We start from the raw sequence: 15,423 nt of genomic DNA, 5'->3' as shown, positions 1-15,423 counted from the left end.
TGGCAACATCTTCTCTGGCGTTTTCATGCCACATACAAGACCTGTCTGCTACAGGGCAAGTCTATACAATTTGGGACATCCCACAGCCAAATCCAGCCCACCAGTGATTGCTATAGTCTATTGTATACCTTGCTGCCTCCTTCCCAGGTTTGCCTTACTGTGCTAGTCTGCATTTGGTTAAACGGGTTAGAGGAAGGTGAACAATCAGCCAGATCTATCATCATCGTCATCATCATCATCATCACCATGCCCTGTTCCAGGATACTCTCTCCCACCCACCCCCACGAGACACTCTGTGGCCACATGAGTATGCTCGGAGTTGATTTCATTGGACTAGTTGGGTTGGTTTTTGTTTTACCCATAGGGGTAAATGCAATGCCCTGCAGTCTATTTTGAAGTACCACCCATTGCATGCAGCAACTCTCGTTTGCCCTCCACCATGACCACTTCATATCTGGCATGTTCCAACAGTACTTGCAGCAGTTGATGATATAAGTTAGATGGTCAGGTATGGGACTTCCACTGGTTTTTGAGCAGTGCGGCTACCAACGGGAGGAATACCTTTGGGCATAGGGGAAACCTGGGGTGTGGCTGATAAACAATATTTCAGGATCTTAAATAACAAGGTGAGGGCGTGCGTATTAAGATCTGAGCTGAAGCCGTTGTTCTTGGGTTAGCAGAGCAGTATGGGATGGCACCACAGGGAAAGAGTAACCTGTGCCACGACACAGGCGCGTTACAACAGGCCTGTCCGCGGACACTCCCTGCTCAAGCTAAGCGCCACCACTTTATGAGCCTGAGGTCAGGGACAAACACCGCCTTTCTACAAACTAGGTGGAGAAAGGGGTTAAACAGGAATGATTTCAGGAATAAAATAATGCACTGTGAATTATATGTGCTGATGGTGAATTAAGGTCAGGACGGGGGTTATATGTATATAACTGCAGATGATAAATGCCAAGGAGGCACGTGGGATTTTTGTGGTAGTAAAACAAACGGAATAAAAATTTATTTCAATGTTCGCAAACTTTGTTTCATAAAAAAACTTTTCAGACCTTTGTCAAAACCTCTCATCCAACCCCTTCTCTCTTCCCATACACGCTTTCCTTTCTCTCACACCTTCACTCTTGAATTTTATTATCAGGATTGTTTAATATACACCAACTGACTATCTGCACGCTACACTCAAAAGACAACCCTCTTTATCCTGATCCTCTAATTCTCCCACGAACCAAAGTACTTTAAAAACACACCCTCTATCACCTCAGTCATTCCTTTATATATCCTCCTCCCCTCTCCTAAAATATTCAATCTCCACCCACTCAGGTCAACATTGTAAATACAATAGCAAAACATATTACATATGTTCTTCCAATCAAGTCAGTCCGCAGATTGGATTATCTGATGTCCATAGATTTAACACCTGTTCAAATCCAGTCAACACTTAGCACTTGTATTATTATTATTATTATTATTATTATTATTATTATTGTTATTATTATTATTATTATTATTATTATTACTATTATTATTATTTTCAGCCCTAGAAGTCTCCCAACCAGGTTTGGTCAGTTCTGTGATGTTTTCTTGCTATTATATTAATTTTAGAACTCTGTTTATTCCTCTAGTTTTTAATTATGTTGTTCTGGTTGTCTACATTGGACAAAAAGCTTGTTTGTGTAGGGCCTGTCTTTCTGTGTATCCTGTATAGTGCCCAGCCTTTTTAAATACTCAACAAATAGTAAATATTGTCGTCATGTTGGAAAACGATTTATGACTACTGTGTTTAGCCATTGAAGCACATAGCTTAAGGCTTTATCGGCAAACTTCTCTATGAGTTTCTCCTGTTCCATGGGCTAGGTCAGATTGTCAATGTCAGCAGAGCTATTAGGTTTCGTCCATTGTATAAGGCGCTCTTCTTGATGTCATTCTCACTTTAGCACTTGGTAAATAAAGTGCCTGAGACTCTGACAATTTTATGCTTTTGCCAATCTTTAAATCAAAAACAGCTGAATCGATTTGAGTACTCTTTTGTAAGAGGGGAAAAATTGCATCCAGTCTGACAGCCAGTGTACCAAATTTCATCCCAAAGCGATTTCAAATGACTGAGTTATAAACCGCTATAATGAAAACACTGACATAGCCTGAACTATTGCAGAACACAGGGTGCCTGTGTAACAATGAAGAAACATTGTGTTCCCATTGAAAGTGACTAGTCGCTGATAACTATTTCCTAGTTTAGAAACATGTTATATTACCATTTTTCTTGAGGGGGAAAAGAGGTGAATCTAATTTTTCACTCTGGTATTTAATTACCGGCAGCTGAAATTATTTCTCTTTTAAAATTTAGTTGCAAAAATCTCAGGAGCTTTTATGTCTTCTATACTTAACCAGAATGCATCTGACCTGTTCAGCAATTATTGTCCGCATACAGAGTCACACTGTTCAAGAGCTAGTATCCTATTGTGCCTGGAGGCTCGCAAGAGTGACCGGTCATGCAACAGAGCTTTTCACATTTCATGCAATAAACAGTGTGAAAATCAAAATCATATAGAGCTTGCACCTCTTTTCCTACATGGAAGTAAGCATCTCATATTTGAAGTGGTCATTATTAACATACTGACAGGTTCATGAACCATCAACAAGAAGGTCAAAACATCTCTGTGCCACCTAAAAAAACATAAGTCCATATTTTCCATAGTACTTGTTTTCCGATGGAGAAATAGCAGAACTATCACCTTTCATAGGGCTCATGTTTCAAACTAACAGTGTGAGCCTATGCATGTCTCCTCAAAAGTTAGCTCCTTGATTTAAATAAAGACTTCCTCCCAGGTAAGTATGTTTAGTAGGACTGCAGCCTAGATAAGGCTACTATGAATTTGCATATAGTACCTTAACTAGGGTGACCAAAAGAAAAGGAGGACAGGGCTCCTGTATCTTTAACAGTTGCATAGAAAAGGGAATTTCAGCAGGTGTCATTTGTATATATGGAGAACCTGGTGAAATTCCCTCTTCATCACAACAGTTAAAGCTACAGGAGCTATACTAGAGTGACCATTTTAAAAGAGGGCAGGGCTCCTGCAGCTTTAACTGTTGTGATGAAGAGGAAATTTCACCAGGTTCTCCATATATACAAATGACACCTACTGAAATTCCCTTTTCAATACAACTGTATTCAATACAGGAACCCTGTCCTCCTTTTCATATGGTCACCGTAGAATCTCAACACATAGAATCATAGAATAGTAGAGCTGGAAGGGCCCAACCCCCTTCCTTAGTCTACTTACAAAAAACTAGCATTGTGTAACTCAAGAACTTGTAGACTAGCCAAAATAATTTATTCCAATAAAAAAAGCGATATTGACTTTCTGATGGTGCCCTTTCACTTCCTATTGGACACCATGGCAATAACGTCTCTACCAAACTTCTCCTGACTTCAAACTTTATTTCTTTTCCATCCCATCCTCGTCAAAGAATTGATGGTCAAGACAGATTGGAAATACTGCTCATAAGCCAAGCAGAGTAGGAAGAATATACAAGGGTGTTTTCCTGGACATTTACTGCACTCTTGCAAAACTGTCATGAAAATTTACCAATGCAGAAGCAAGTGGCCAAGTTGGATTTTTCAAGGTCGATTTCCCGTGTTGTGAGCACCAATTACTTCAGATTCAAGCGAGGTTTCACACATCTGGTGTAAGAGAAATGTCTTTATAAGTTTTCTTGGGGAGAAAACGCTTTTGGCTTACATGAAACTTCTCATTGATTTTTATAAAGATCTCTATGTACAGCTGCAGTTATTGAAGCTAGGAAAGTTGATGCTCATGTTTTGTACTTTGTCTTCTTGTGTTTGAAAAGTGTCTTGGATATTGTGAGTTTTGCCATGAGTCAAACATTTCTTTTCAAGCATCTCCAATTCAGTACGAAGTTGTGTCAGGAGGATTCTGAGATCGTGGGGCCTAGAATATGAAGACGTTCTTAAAGCATGGATGAGAACATTGGGCCTTGCATCTGATACTTTTGTGCCTTCTCTTTGCTCCGTCTTAAATGAGATTTTGTCACCCAAAGCACAGAAGTATTGGAAAGGAACACGGGATTTTTGCTGGACTGATGTGTTGGATCCTTTACGATGGCAGAACTTTGGGTGTCAAACACAGGGGCTGTATTAAGTTCTTTAAGGTGCAATCTAGACAGAAAAGAGCCCACAGCTCCCAGCATTCCCCAGCCAGCTATACTGCTTCTTTTCTAGGGCTGTGCTCTGCTCCGATTCGGATTGCAAATCCGGAGTGGAGCGACCCGATCCGCCTTCAACAAAGGCGGATCCGAATCGGGTTGGGGGAGCTGCGGATGGAAGCGAAGCGGTTCACCTCCATCCAGAGCTCTGAACGTAGGTAAGGGGGGAGAGGGGCTCACCTGGCACCGGCTCCGTAGTCCATGCAGTGACAGCAGCGGAGCCAGGTAAGGGGGCAGGGGGAGGGGGGCTTACCTGTGTCCGTCGCAGGCTTCAAGTGAGGCCCAGGCCTCAGTTGAAGCCAGAGCCAGACACCGATGGACACAGGTAAGTGGGGGGAGGGGGCTTACCTGGCTCCGCCACCGCAGTCCGTGCAGTGATGGTTGTGGAGCCAGGTAAGGGGCAGGGGGGAGGGTGGCTTATTTGGCACCCATTTTGTCACCCCTTCCCCACTTACCTGCCTCCACCATCTGCCGCGGAGGCAAGTAAGTAGGGAAGGGGAGGCAAAATCTCGATTCGCCCCTCTGGATCTCGCTTCACGGAGCAAGGGAGGGGTGGATCAACCTGAAGCAGTTCGGGCCATGAAGCGGTTTGGGGGGTCCGTGCACAGCCCTACTTTTCCCCCCTCTTTTGCCTAAACATGCATAGGATCGTGCCCTTAGAGGGCCCCAGCTGCACTTTGAAGAGCCATAGCTGTGTGTTGGGGCTCATGCTTTGCATGCAGAAGTTGCCAGGTTCAATCCACAGCATCTCTAAATAGTGCCAGGAAAGTCTCCTCTCTGAAACCCCAAAGAGCCACTGCCAGTGAAGGCAAATGGACCAGTGGTCTAACTCAGCCTCTTACGTCGCTCCCTGTGTCCACTTCCATGGCACGCCACAGGAATTACTGAACCACTGAACCATAATTCCGGTACTTGGGTGTCTCTTCTTCTATTGCAGCTCAGCTCCTTGCTCCAAACCAAGGAGTGTGAGCAGTTGAACTGTGTGTATGAAGAGAATGGGCAGAGCTTCTGCAACTTTTCACACCGGGGAGAGGAGGGCACGGATAGCTCTCTTCCTCTTTGTGGGAAAGAGCCCTTTAGCAGTTGAGCTCCATCACGAAAGGAGACTTTGAGGTTCTCTCAAGGGCCAAGTGGGAAATGGCCCGAGGTCAGATTGAACCTAACCTCATGTATTGGGTATTCCATCGACCGTTTCTTCACCAAGTGGTCAGCCGATTTAGCTCTGCTTTGGACACTCACTTGGCCTTTCGCCAATGAGAAAGCCGTGTGCACCGTTGCGTCGTCTTCTCCCCTTCTCACTATTATAGAACAACTTCCAGCGATTCCCAGGCACGTGAGAAATAATGATTGTCTCTGGACTGCAGCCATTCCATCTGTGGCTTCTCAGGCCTCAACGCAGGTAGCATGCCACCTGTCATCCAGCTGGTTTTTCAAGGAGGTATCTTCCCGCATTCCAGACGTGTCCGCTGTCAGCCGACCCCTCTGAGACCATACCAATCATCTTCTCTAATGATAAAAACCTGCACTCTGGTTTGAACGCTCACTTGGGACATCCATTCCTGGTGCTTGCCAATTCCTTTTCATTTGCTTCTCCGTAAGTGCATTAAAAAAAAATAACATTCAGATAGGTCATGAGCATTCAAGCATCTTTGCTTTCCTCTCTTTTTGGTCTCTCCACTATAAACTCTAAGCTCCTTACTATGTTTTCTGTACATTGATGGTACCTTACATTAATATTTACAGGATTACATTCAGATCCTGCCCTTCTTCTGAGTTGCATGCATGGATCTCCCCGACCCCATTTAATCCCGACAGCAACCCTGCTGTGAGGTTAGTTAAGATAAGAGGTATTGGCAGGACCTAGGCCACCAAGTGGACTTCATAGCTGAATGGGAATTTGAACCTAGGTCCATCACTCTAACCACTAGACAATGCTATTTCTGTATAATGAATACATAATAAGAATTTAGGGAGTCTATTCGTTGCGAATGGAAGATAACTGATCACAAGACTTAGCTTGATTCAGTGTCAGTCGTTTGCCAGATCTGCTAGATCTTCTGGGAATAGGTAGCTTTAGGCCGTAGCTAGACCTAAGGTTTACCCCAGGATTGTCCTGGGGTCAAACCTGTTCATCTAAGTGCCACACAGGGCATCCAGCGCTCAGGCAGGGACGAACTTGGGATGATCCTGGGATAAACCTTAGGTCTAGCTACGGCCTTAGTGTGTATTGCTTCTGTATTGGGATAGGACTCTGCTTTTATTTTATTTATTTATTTGAACACTTTGTATGTTTTGTATATTTGTTTAAGGAATTTATGCTCCATTAGGCCAGAAGAGGTGGAAGGCGCGCGGGAGGCAGGCGCCGTCATGGGAGGGACCTGAGCAAATTCCATGAGTGCCCAGGAACGAGCGTGCAAGAAAACGCTCGTCGGATGGAACTTGAAGAGAGCCGCTGGAAGGGCCAGAGGAATCCAGCCCCAATGCGGTCTGGATTTGCAAGATCCTAATACGGATCTGAACACGGTTGCCGTTCTAATTGCCAAGGCGGATCCCGTAGGGCTTGCCCCCAAAGAGATGAAGTGGTCGAGGGAGGCCCGGTACACATCCACAGAAAATGGCTTCCACTTCAGTGCTGGGAACTCAAGCTGCGTGCCGCTCAACTTGTGAGCGGAAAGAACATTGCAGATTTCTTTGCATAGATTGTTACTGCACTATGCTGGCCATTATCATTTTTATTCCTGTGAATGTTTCGCCTGCCATATCTTTCGTGCTGTTTTCAGATCTTGGCTTTCGTTGCATTCTTTCCGTCACCTCTTCCTTAAGAACTGGCAGCTCTCTCCCCTAAATGGTGGGACGTGAAAAGAAATGCTTTAAATCCATATTAGCGTTCTGACCTGGCTGGCACAGTTCCTGCAGATGTGGTTTGCTGAGCTGGCTGTTGGCCACTTACAGTGGCTTAATTAATACAAAGCACTGCACAGTCTCTGCGCTGCTTAGCCAGCAGGGATAGCGAAAGATCCTTTGTTCTTTGCTTTTTGTTCCATTTCAAATCTTTGCACTGAAGCATGATTCTCCCAAACCCTTGAACTCTGGAAATCGATACAAGTTTGTTCACTCAGCAGAGTGCAGAATACAATATTCAATGCGGATTCCAGACACTGGAGCAAAATCCTGACCTGAGAAGTTGAGTATTTGTTAAAACAAACAGACAAACACAAGGTTCTAGTCCCCATAGCTAAAAATGCATAGGCATTTTCTGCCAAAGCCTAAGCTTTAGTGATTTCCATGGTTACATTATTTACTGGGGAGCTGGCGAAATACAGAACAGAACTCATGAAAAAGCGCAGGGGTCCCCTGTTCTCTATTTCGCCAGCTCCCCAGTAAATAATGTAACAACGGAAATGTACAAAACCAAACTTTCATGTGAACGTCTTCCTTCCTTGCCAAATAATTTAAATACGACGTCTTAAATTATGCAAAAATGGGATGCAACGTCGGCTCAATTTGTGTGATACATGCAAATGACACCCTTTACGTCAATTGTCATGGTTATAAGCCTAGGTTTCCCCCACCCCCACCCCAAAGTCACAGCATAGACGTCGTAGTCGTAGAATCAGATTTGTAGCCATAGCATGGCTTCATAAAGCAGCACAGAATATTGAAGAAGGTGAGTCAAACACTAGAGATGAAGCAAAACGCGCACACAGAAGCAAACTCAGGCATTCATTCTTCGTTACAAAAAGTTCTTGTAGGTGTTTCTGGCTGGGAAGGATGAAGGAAGCTCTCTGCAGCTGGTCCTTCTCCGGCTTATGTGGGTGGCTTTGGTCTTTTCTCTGTCCATGGAGTTCACAATGGCAGGGTCCTCCTGGATTTCTGCTGTAGCAGCCAGTTGTTGTGCTTCTACCACTGCCAGGTACTTTACTGATGCCACCTCAGGGCAGCTTCATAGAATCATAGAATAGCAGAGTTGGAAGGGGCCTACAAGGCCATCGAGTCCAACCCCCTGCTCAATGCAGGAATCCACCCTAAAGTTTCCCTGACAGATGGTTGTCCAGCTGCCTCTTGAATGACTCTAGTGTGGGAGAGCCCACAACCTCCCTAGGTAACTGATTCCACCGTCGCACTGCTCTAACAGTCAGGAAGTTTTTCCTGATGTCCAGCTGGAATCTGGCTTCCTTTAACTTGAGCCCATTATAGAATCATAGAATAGCAGAGCTGGAAGGGGCCTACAAGGCCATCGAGTCCAACCCCCTGCTCAATGCAGGAATCCACCCTAAAGCATCCCTGACAGATGGTTGTCCAGCTGCCTCTTGAAGGCCTCTAGTGTGGGAGAGCCCACCACCTCCCTAGGCTTGAATGAGACAGAGCCAGCCATCCGGGAGCAGAATGCACCTCGTTCAGTCTTCCTCAGCAGAAATAGTTGGGTCCACTGTCTTTTTTAAAAAAAGCAGAATTCTTAGTCGTCCTTTGCTTACTGTAATGGTCAGTGGAATCACTCCTATTTCAGGGACTGCTTGCTTGCAAACAAGCCTGCCTGTAGTTGAGATCTTCTTGAAAGGCTGTCTTTGGATTCTCTGGTCTGTGGAAATTAATGGGCGGTAACCAGAGACCAGACTAGGCCTTCTTGGATGTTGGAAGATGGGGGACGAGAGAGGACAGAGGAAAGGGGATAGAATATATAATTGTTTCAGTTACCCATTCTTTGAGGAGTGGGGAAGCCATGTGTGCACAGTACTTTGCAGTGCCCTCACCAGGGCTATTCACCTGGTACCTATTCTTTTCAGCTCTAGGCCCCAGGTTTAAACAGTTTTATATGACCGAACTGTGAAAATCACTTAATTTGACCTGGTTTTCTCTGCCGTTTCTCTCATTTGGGGGCTTTTACCATTCTGTATTCTTTGCAAATGGTTTGCTTAATTTTTAGTCTTGTAACCTGCTGCGAAAATGCCTAACTGAAAAGCTGGAAAGAAGTGTTTCAAAAAGTATTCAAATAAATAAGTATTTTTCATTGCAGCCTAGGGACCAAGCAAATAGGGACCGTGATTGTTCCTGACTAAAGAGAAGCGGTGAATTGAACAGAACTTTATTGCTGAAATTACAGCAAAGTAAAGTGCTGCAACATTCATTTGTTTCTTATATATAGTCCCATCAGTGTGCACGGCACTTTGCAGAGTACAAGACGAGAGTTCCCTGCCCTGAGGAGCCCACAATCTATAAATTGATACAGTGCACCAGGTGGGGGGCAGGTCAGGAGGGTAAACAGGGGTAGAATACGCCATTGTTTCAGTGACACGTTCTTAGAAAAAGGCACATGTGACCACATCCCAAGCCCCACTTCCCAGGTCTGATGTTGTCTAAGCGAAAACAACTGCTTCTCGCCGTCTCCTTAGGTTGGCGTTATCGGAGAGGAAGAGGAGTGGGCAGCTCTGTGCGAGGTGGAGAAAGAATCGGATGCCCAGATGCTGGAGATCCCAAACCTCACACCTTATACTCATTACAGGTGAGAACAGCTGGTAATTAATTGCGGCATCAACGGGCTAGTCAGCGGCCGCACGGGGCATCTCTGGATGCTCTCAGGCAGCTGGTGGGAGGAACAGCGGAAGGGAATTTACACCTCAGAAGAGTTTGCACTCTAACGACCCTGCCTGGCGTATTTTAATTGCCGCCTTCGCAGAGTAAAATAATTAGTCAATCTGGAAACGGGAGCAAGGTGTAAAGTGCCCCGCCAAATAGTGGCGTTGAATAACTTAACACATCCTGACACGGAGAGTTTGTCTAGACTAAAAGTTGCACTGGTTTAATTAAAATTGATCTTGCTTCGCTTGTGGGGAAGCTGCACTGAAATTGGCTGAACGCTCCTTATAGCACAGGCTTCCTCAACCTGGGGTGCTCCAGATGTGTTGGACTACAACTCCCAGAATGCCCCAGCCAGCTGGGGCATTCTGGGAGATGCAGTCCAACACATCTGGAGCGCCCCAGGTTGAGGAAGGCTGTTATAGCACTTTGTCTTCGTTCTGTGAGTGAAGTCGGCATGGTTCTGTCTCCCCTCAACCCCACCTGTTTCATTATACTTAGATGAACTCCAACGGAATTAAACCAGGCTCTGACAGCCTTCAAATGTCTATCAGTGTGAGGGACATCCTGTTTCTGGTTTCACTGTAATATACCGCTTCGCCATCTGGTACTGGCTTTGTGAATGCTACCTGCTTACCTCCTTTAGCTCCTTAATAGCTGGGCCAGGGCTCTTGCCTTAAAGTGCCTGATGTATTGCAGAAGCTACACAGCTCTGGGGCTGGTCAGTGTCTGGGTGGGAGACTGGAAAGACCTTAGGAACATAGGAAACTGCCTTATACACACCAGGTCCCTCTGGCCATCTACCTCAGTATTCTGCCTACTGTGAGTGTCAGGAACTCTCCAGGCTTTCTGAAAAGATACTTTCCTAGCCCTACCTGGAGACATTCTGGAGGATGCCATTTTAAGCTGCTTTTATTCTGCTACTACGTATATTGCTGTTGCTTATCTTATTAAAAAAAAAAAATCTGTTGCTACTATTGCTAGCTTGACCTATGTTGAAAGGCCTGGCATAAATTTGGTTGGTAGGTAAGTAGATAGATGGCTGTGAAGCAAGTATTTTAATACAGTGGCTCTTAGATGATCGACAAATATCTTTTCATATGAAATGAAACTGGATAAATTCCTGGAGGAGAAGGCTATCAATGGCTTCCGGTCCAGTATCAGAGGCATTAAGCCTTTACGCACCAGTTGCTGGGGAACATGGGCAGGAGGGTGCTGTTGTACCTGTGTCCTGCTTGTGGGTTCCTGGTCAACAGCTGGTTGGCCACTGTGTGAACAGAGCGCTGGACTAGATGGACCCATGGTCTGATGTCATGTTCTTATGATCTAAAATATTCTGGGAGGGTTGCTTTATATTAGTGTGTTGCCATGAAAACAGCCAACCTGTGGCATTTTATAGGCAACTTTCCCTTTTCGCCTCATGTATCTGAAGCAGTGGTCTGTAGCTTACAAAAGCTCATACCACAATAAATCTGTCAGATTTAAAGCAAAAATCGAGCATCCCAGGCTCCGGGTGAAATCCGGCCCTCTGGGTTTCTCCAAAAGGCCCCGCCCCCTTCCTCTGGCCCTGCCCTTTCCTCCGTGACCAATCATTTGGTGATTTACTGGCTTTTGTGCAGTTTTTTCCCCCATTCTAAAAGGCTGTCATTCCTCTCCTAAGGTGTAATTATTGGCAGTAAGAGCCATAAACTAAGCTATGCTGGCATTTTTGATAGTTTGGGCTCACCCATTTTGCCTTTTGCCCCCCTCCCACCAGAATGCAGCCCTCCCAAGCGTCTCCAAAATGGAATTCAGCTCTTGGGGTGAAAGACTGCAGATCCACATACAGTGTTAAGGAGTCACAGGCTCTTTTGTTGTTTCTGAACGACAAAATTAACCCATCGTACCTGCTTTGAGCGTCTCGGTAACGTACATGCAAATGCAGCGAGATCGCTGCTACCGTTTCCCCATGCCCATGCTTCTTTGTCAGTGTCGGCTTAATGTGTCCCTCTTGACGAGACATTGCTAAGAGCGAGGAATAAGGGCAGAGATCTGTGATGCGATGTACTTACTGTGTGAACACTTCACAACACAACAAAGCCACCTAAGAGCGTGGAGAAATCCTTGAGTCGAGGACGTTTTAGGGATGATTGCTTTGTGAGCTAAGCGACTGTGGTTCACACAATAGGCAAGGCATACATTTGACTATATTCCATCGTTTGCCTAACTCACCTGCTGCAACAAAGACCCTTCTGATGAAATTGAGTAGAAGAGGTGGATAATGCTCAGTAGAAGAGAACGGCAAGAACCCCCCACCCACCCCCACGAATTAGGAGGCTATAGGAAAGATCTGCGGGAAACACTTGTAGGCATTGGACTGCAACTTCTCTGAACGCATGTAGACGCCTTTATTCCTGTATGTGGATCTCCAGTGGGCGATGGCTACAGAATGTCAGCCTGTGATAGGTTCTCTCAATCCAGCATGGATGTGAGTTCAAATATGATTTAACTATTTAATTCATCTATCTCATTGATACCTCCTTTGGATGGCAGCTGAGGTCCTCGGTTCAGTTGCAGCCATCTGAGTGTCACGACAGTCCATCTTGCTCAGCTTGGCTCCAGCGGTTAGTTGCCTTCTTGAAGCGGTCATACCAAAGCGCTGCTGTGAGATGTTAGCAGCTCTGTGCTTTCGCTAGGCCAGGCCCTGCCCATCCTTCTGGGTCTTGAAATGAACTCGCCACCCCATGGATCTACCAATCGTTGGCTATGGAAAGGTAGAACCAAAGGGTATTGGCTGTTAGGAAACGCCCTTACTGCACTCTCCATCTGGAGGGTTGTGGGGGAAGTCATTTTATAAACTGTTCCATAGGATGGGCAGATAATTGGGATGAAGGAAGAGTTTGTTATGAACCCAAGGAGAAGTCTTTGGGAAATGCGTTACATTGCAGAGTTATGTGGAGAAACTTGGAGGAATGGGTTCCAACCCAAATTGAGACTGTGAGTAGCTGGGAAATAGCATTGGTTGACCTGCTTCCCTATTATTCTGGCTCTGTTGATCACGAAGATTGTCACTTTAAAAAATACTAATAGCCCTGCTCCTGTGCCTTGAAGTAGTGCTCTGCATTTGGTCCAGGTTTTTTCACGTGTCACGTTCAAGGGAGATGAAAACCCTCCCCAAAGTCTGATTAATCATCAGAAGGTAGTAGGAAAACTTTTGTCGGGGGGGGTGCGGGGCGGGTGTGTGTGTGTGTGTGTCTTTACTTTTTGATGAGGTGGCTAAAGGTGGGTCCCCGCACACACGCACACACTTCCTTTTTGCATTTAAAAGAGGCCTCGTTGCTACTTATTCCCAGGGACGTTCTGCCAGCAGGAACACTGCTAGATAAATTGGCCACTTATGCGTCACAAAAAAGAGAGAGGAAACGCACCAGCAAAAAAGAGAACACAGGTGACAGCGATTTGCATAACATTTGCATATGCTAATTGATACGTATAGATCCAAATTTAGAAATAATTTCTATCCCATCATAGTGAAGTCTTTGACCAGGCCACTTATGTACTGGGTCAGTCTGCTGTCCAGTAGTACCTTTTGATGGTCATCTCCAAGGCCCCTGCTGTCCTCCCTCTCTGTGGCCCTCTATTTCTAAACCGAACTTGGACTAAGAAGCTTCGGAGTGAGCATCCTATGGCCCTCCAGATGTTTTGGCCTCCAGCTCCCATGATCCCTAGCCATTGACTATGCTGTTTAGACCTGTTGGGAGTGATAGACCAAAACGTAAGGAGTTGCCCATCTCTGAAACAGAGAATGCCTTCAAACAGAGAAGTGTTCTCTGTAAAGTAGGACTCATGGCCACCCTACCACTGGAAGGGGGGCAAGATTGTTGTGGTATTTTAAGTAAAAGAAAAGAAAACCTCATCCTTGGCCATCCCATCGAAATGTTAGGGAACAGTTCCTTTATCCGTTGCCCGACATACGGCAGAAATGAAGCACGTTCACCAATTTTCTCCATGTTCTTGAAAGCTCCACCCGCTCTGTTTTTCATGTATCCGCTTGTGGCGCTGGAGCAGGGCCAGTAAAATCGAAACAACTGGCAGTTCTGCTGGACGCGTCACTTGATGAGATATGCGTCAGATGATCCTGGCTAGCCTCGGTTAAGGACCGCCCGCTCGGCTCCCATCCCTTACGCTTCAGTAAATTGCTCTGCGAAGTGAATTTCCTCCATCATGTTTTTCGCTCCTTCGGAGCCCTCTGGAGCCATTGTGCGACTGTCCGTAAGACGACGCGGCGCGATGCGTCTGCCCGGCACTCAAGCCTATCAGCTCCATCAACTCGGGCAGACTTGACACGACATTCCGACACGCTGAAAGGGACCGGGGGGGGGGGGGGCACAGCAGAATATAAAGCACTAATTACTGGAGTTAGACGGCATCTTTGTCAAGTGTGCTCCGTTTCTCCTGCGCGCTGTCAGTGTTTGGGAAATTAATGGGGTTGTTTTGCTTAATGCATTTTCCTTTAATGCACTTCCTTAACGAGATCTGAGCAGATAGACTAATGGCATTACATAAGCTTGCTCAACCTTTCCCTCAGTCCCAGCCTTTTATTGCCAGAAAACTAGCATTTAGGAGGAACAAGTTGAGCAGCTAACTTGTTAGCACAAGAAAGCTCTAACGGAGAGTCTCTGCTTTGCGTACGGCGGTGATGTGTGTCTCCCGTCATTAGCGTCTAATGCTTCTAGCTCATCTTCTCTCTCCCTGGACTGGAAGGTGCTTTCTCCAAAACTGTCGCTGTCATCAGGGGGACTCTTTATGCAAAGGAGATGAGTTGGAACAAATGGGACTGATTTTTATCCGAGCGTTCGTATTTATAAACCTACCGTCCTTGCACCAAAAAGGAAGCGGTTTGTTCTACACTAGCTGTCTTTGGGCTAATTGCAAGGGGAAAGTTGGATAATGGATACGACGCAGGGAAAAAAAAAGTTTAATGTGCCTGATGGGACTTAAGGCTGCAGTTAACTCTTCCTTGACCCTACCCAATATGTGTTAGCAATGTTTGCAAAGAGCAGGGTTGCAATCTTTAATTGGGTTAATCAGGTTTAGCTGATGAGGGCAGATTTTACTTGGGAAGAGCAGATTTTAATCAGGGAGGCGGAGAGTTAAGGGCACACATGTTCACCTTTAGTGATTGTTTTGGTCTTCATCTAAAAATAATCAGGAATGAACATTACAGAAGGCCTCTCCTTCTAACAAATGGTAACTTTCTGTGAAATTGTGAAATGTTGTTATTAGATGGAGGGAGCTAGGGGTGGCGACAGCCGACAGAAAGCTCTGGCGTGGGCTGGTCCATGAAGTCACGAAGAGTCGGAAACGACTGAACGAATAAACAACAAATATCATCATCAATGCCATTTAACTTCTATTTTTACAACATAACATAAGGCAGCTTTCAAAAACATTGGCATAGTAAAAACAAGATAAAATCCCCCATGAAGCATTAAGTCCTTTCTCAGTATCTCAAAAAGGTACCCACTTTACATGTGTTAATTAATCATTTGATTAATGAGTGAAAAGACAATGATTAGTTAACTAAAAATTCTTTAATCAGTTGAAAGCCCAAGCAAGAAATCTACGATCTCCTTATAT

General features: G+C 45.3%; 1 protein-coding gene across 2 annotated transcripts in view; it reads left to right on the top strand.

The window, feature by feature from the left end:
* Positions 1-15,423, top strand: part of SDK1 (sidekick cell adhesion molecule 1) — a 563,777-nt gene that overhangs the window by 409,807 nt on the left and 138,547 nt on the right. For both annotated transcript variants that reach the window (XM_063143659.1, XM_063143658.1), the window contains exon 23: positions 9,621-9,730. In XM_063143659.1, coding sequence (XP_062999729.1) covers positions 9,621-9,730 — 110 coding nt within the window. The remainder of the gene's footprint in view (positions 1-9,620; positions 9,731-15,423) is intronic.

Source organism: Elgaria multicarinata, chromosome 17 (genome assembly GCF_023053635.1).
Source record: "Elgaria multicarinata webbii isolate HBS135686 ecotype San Diego chromosome 17, rElgMul1.1.pri, whole genome shotgun sequence".
Classification (NCBI taxonomy): Eukaryota; Metazoa; Chordata; class Lepidosauria; order Squamata; family Anguidae; genus Elgaria; species Elgaria multicarinata.
The sequence above is the reverse complement of the archived record's forward strand: the minus strand, read 5'-3'. Positions and strand labels throughout refer to the sequence as shown.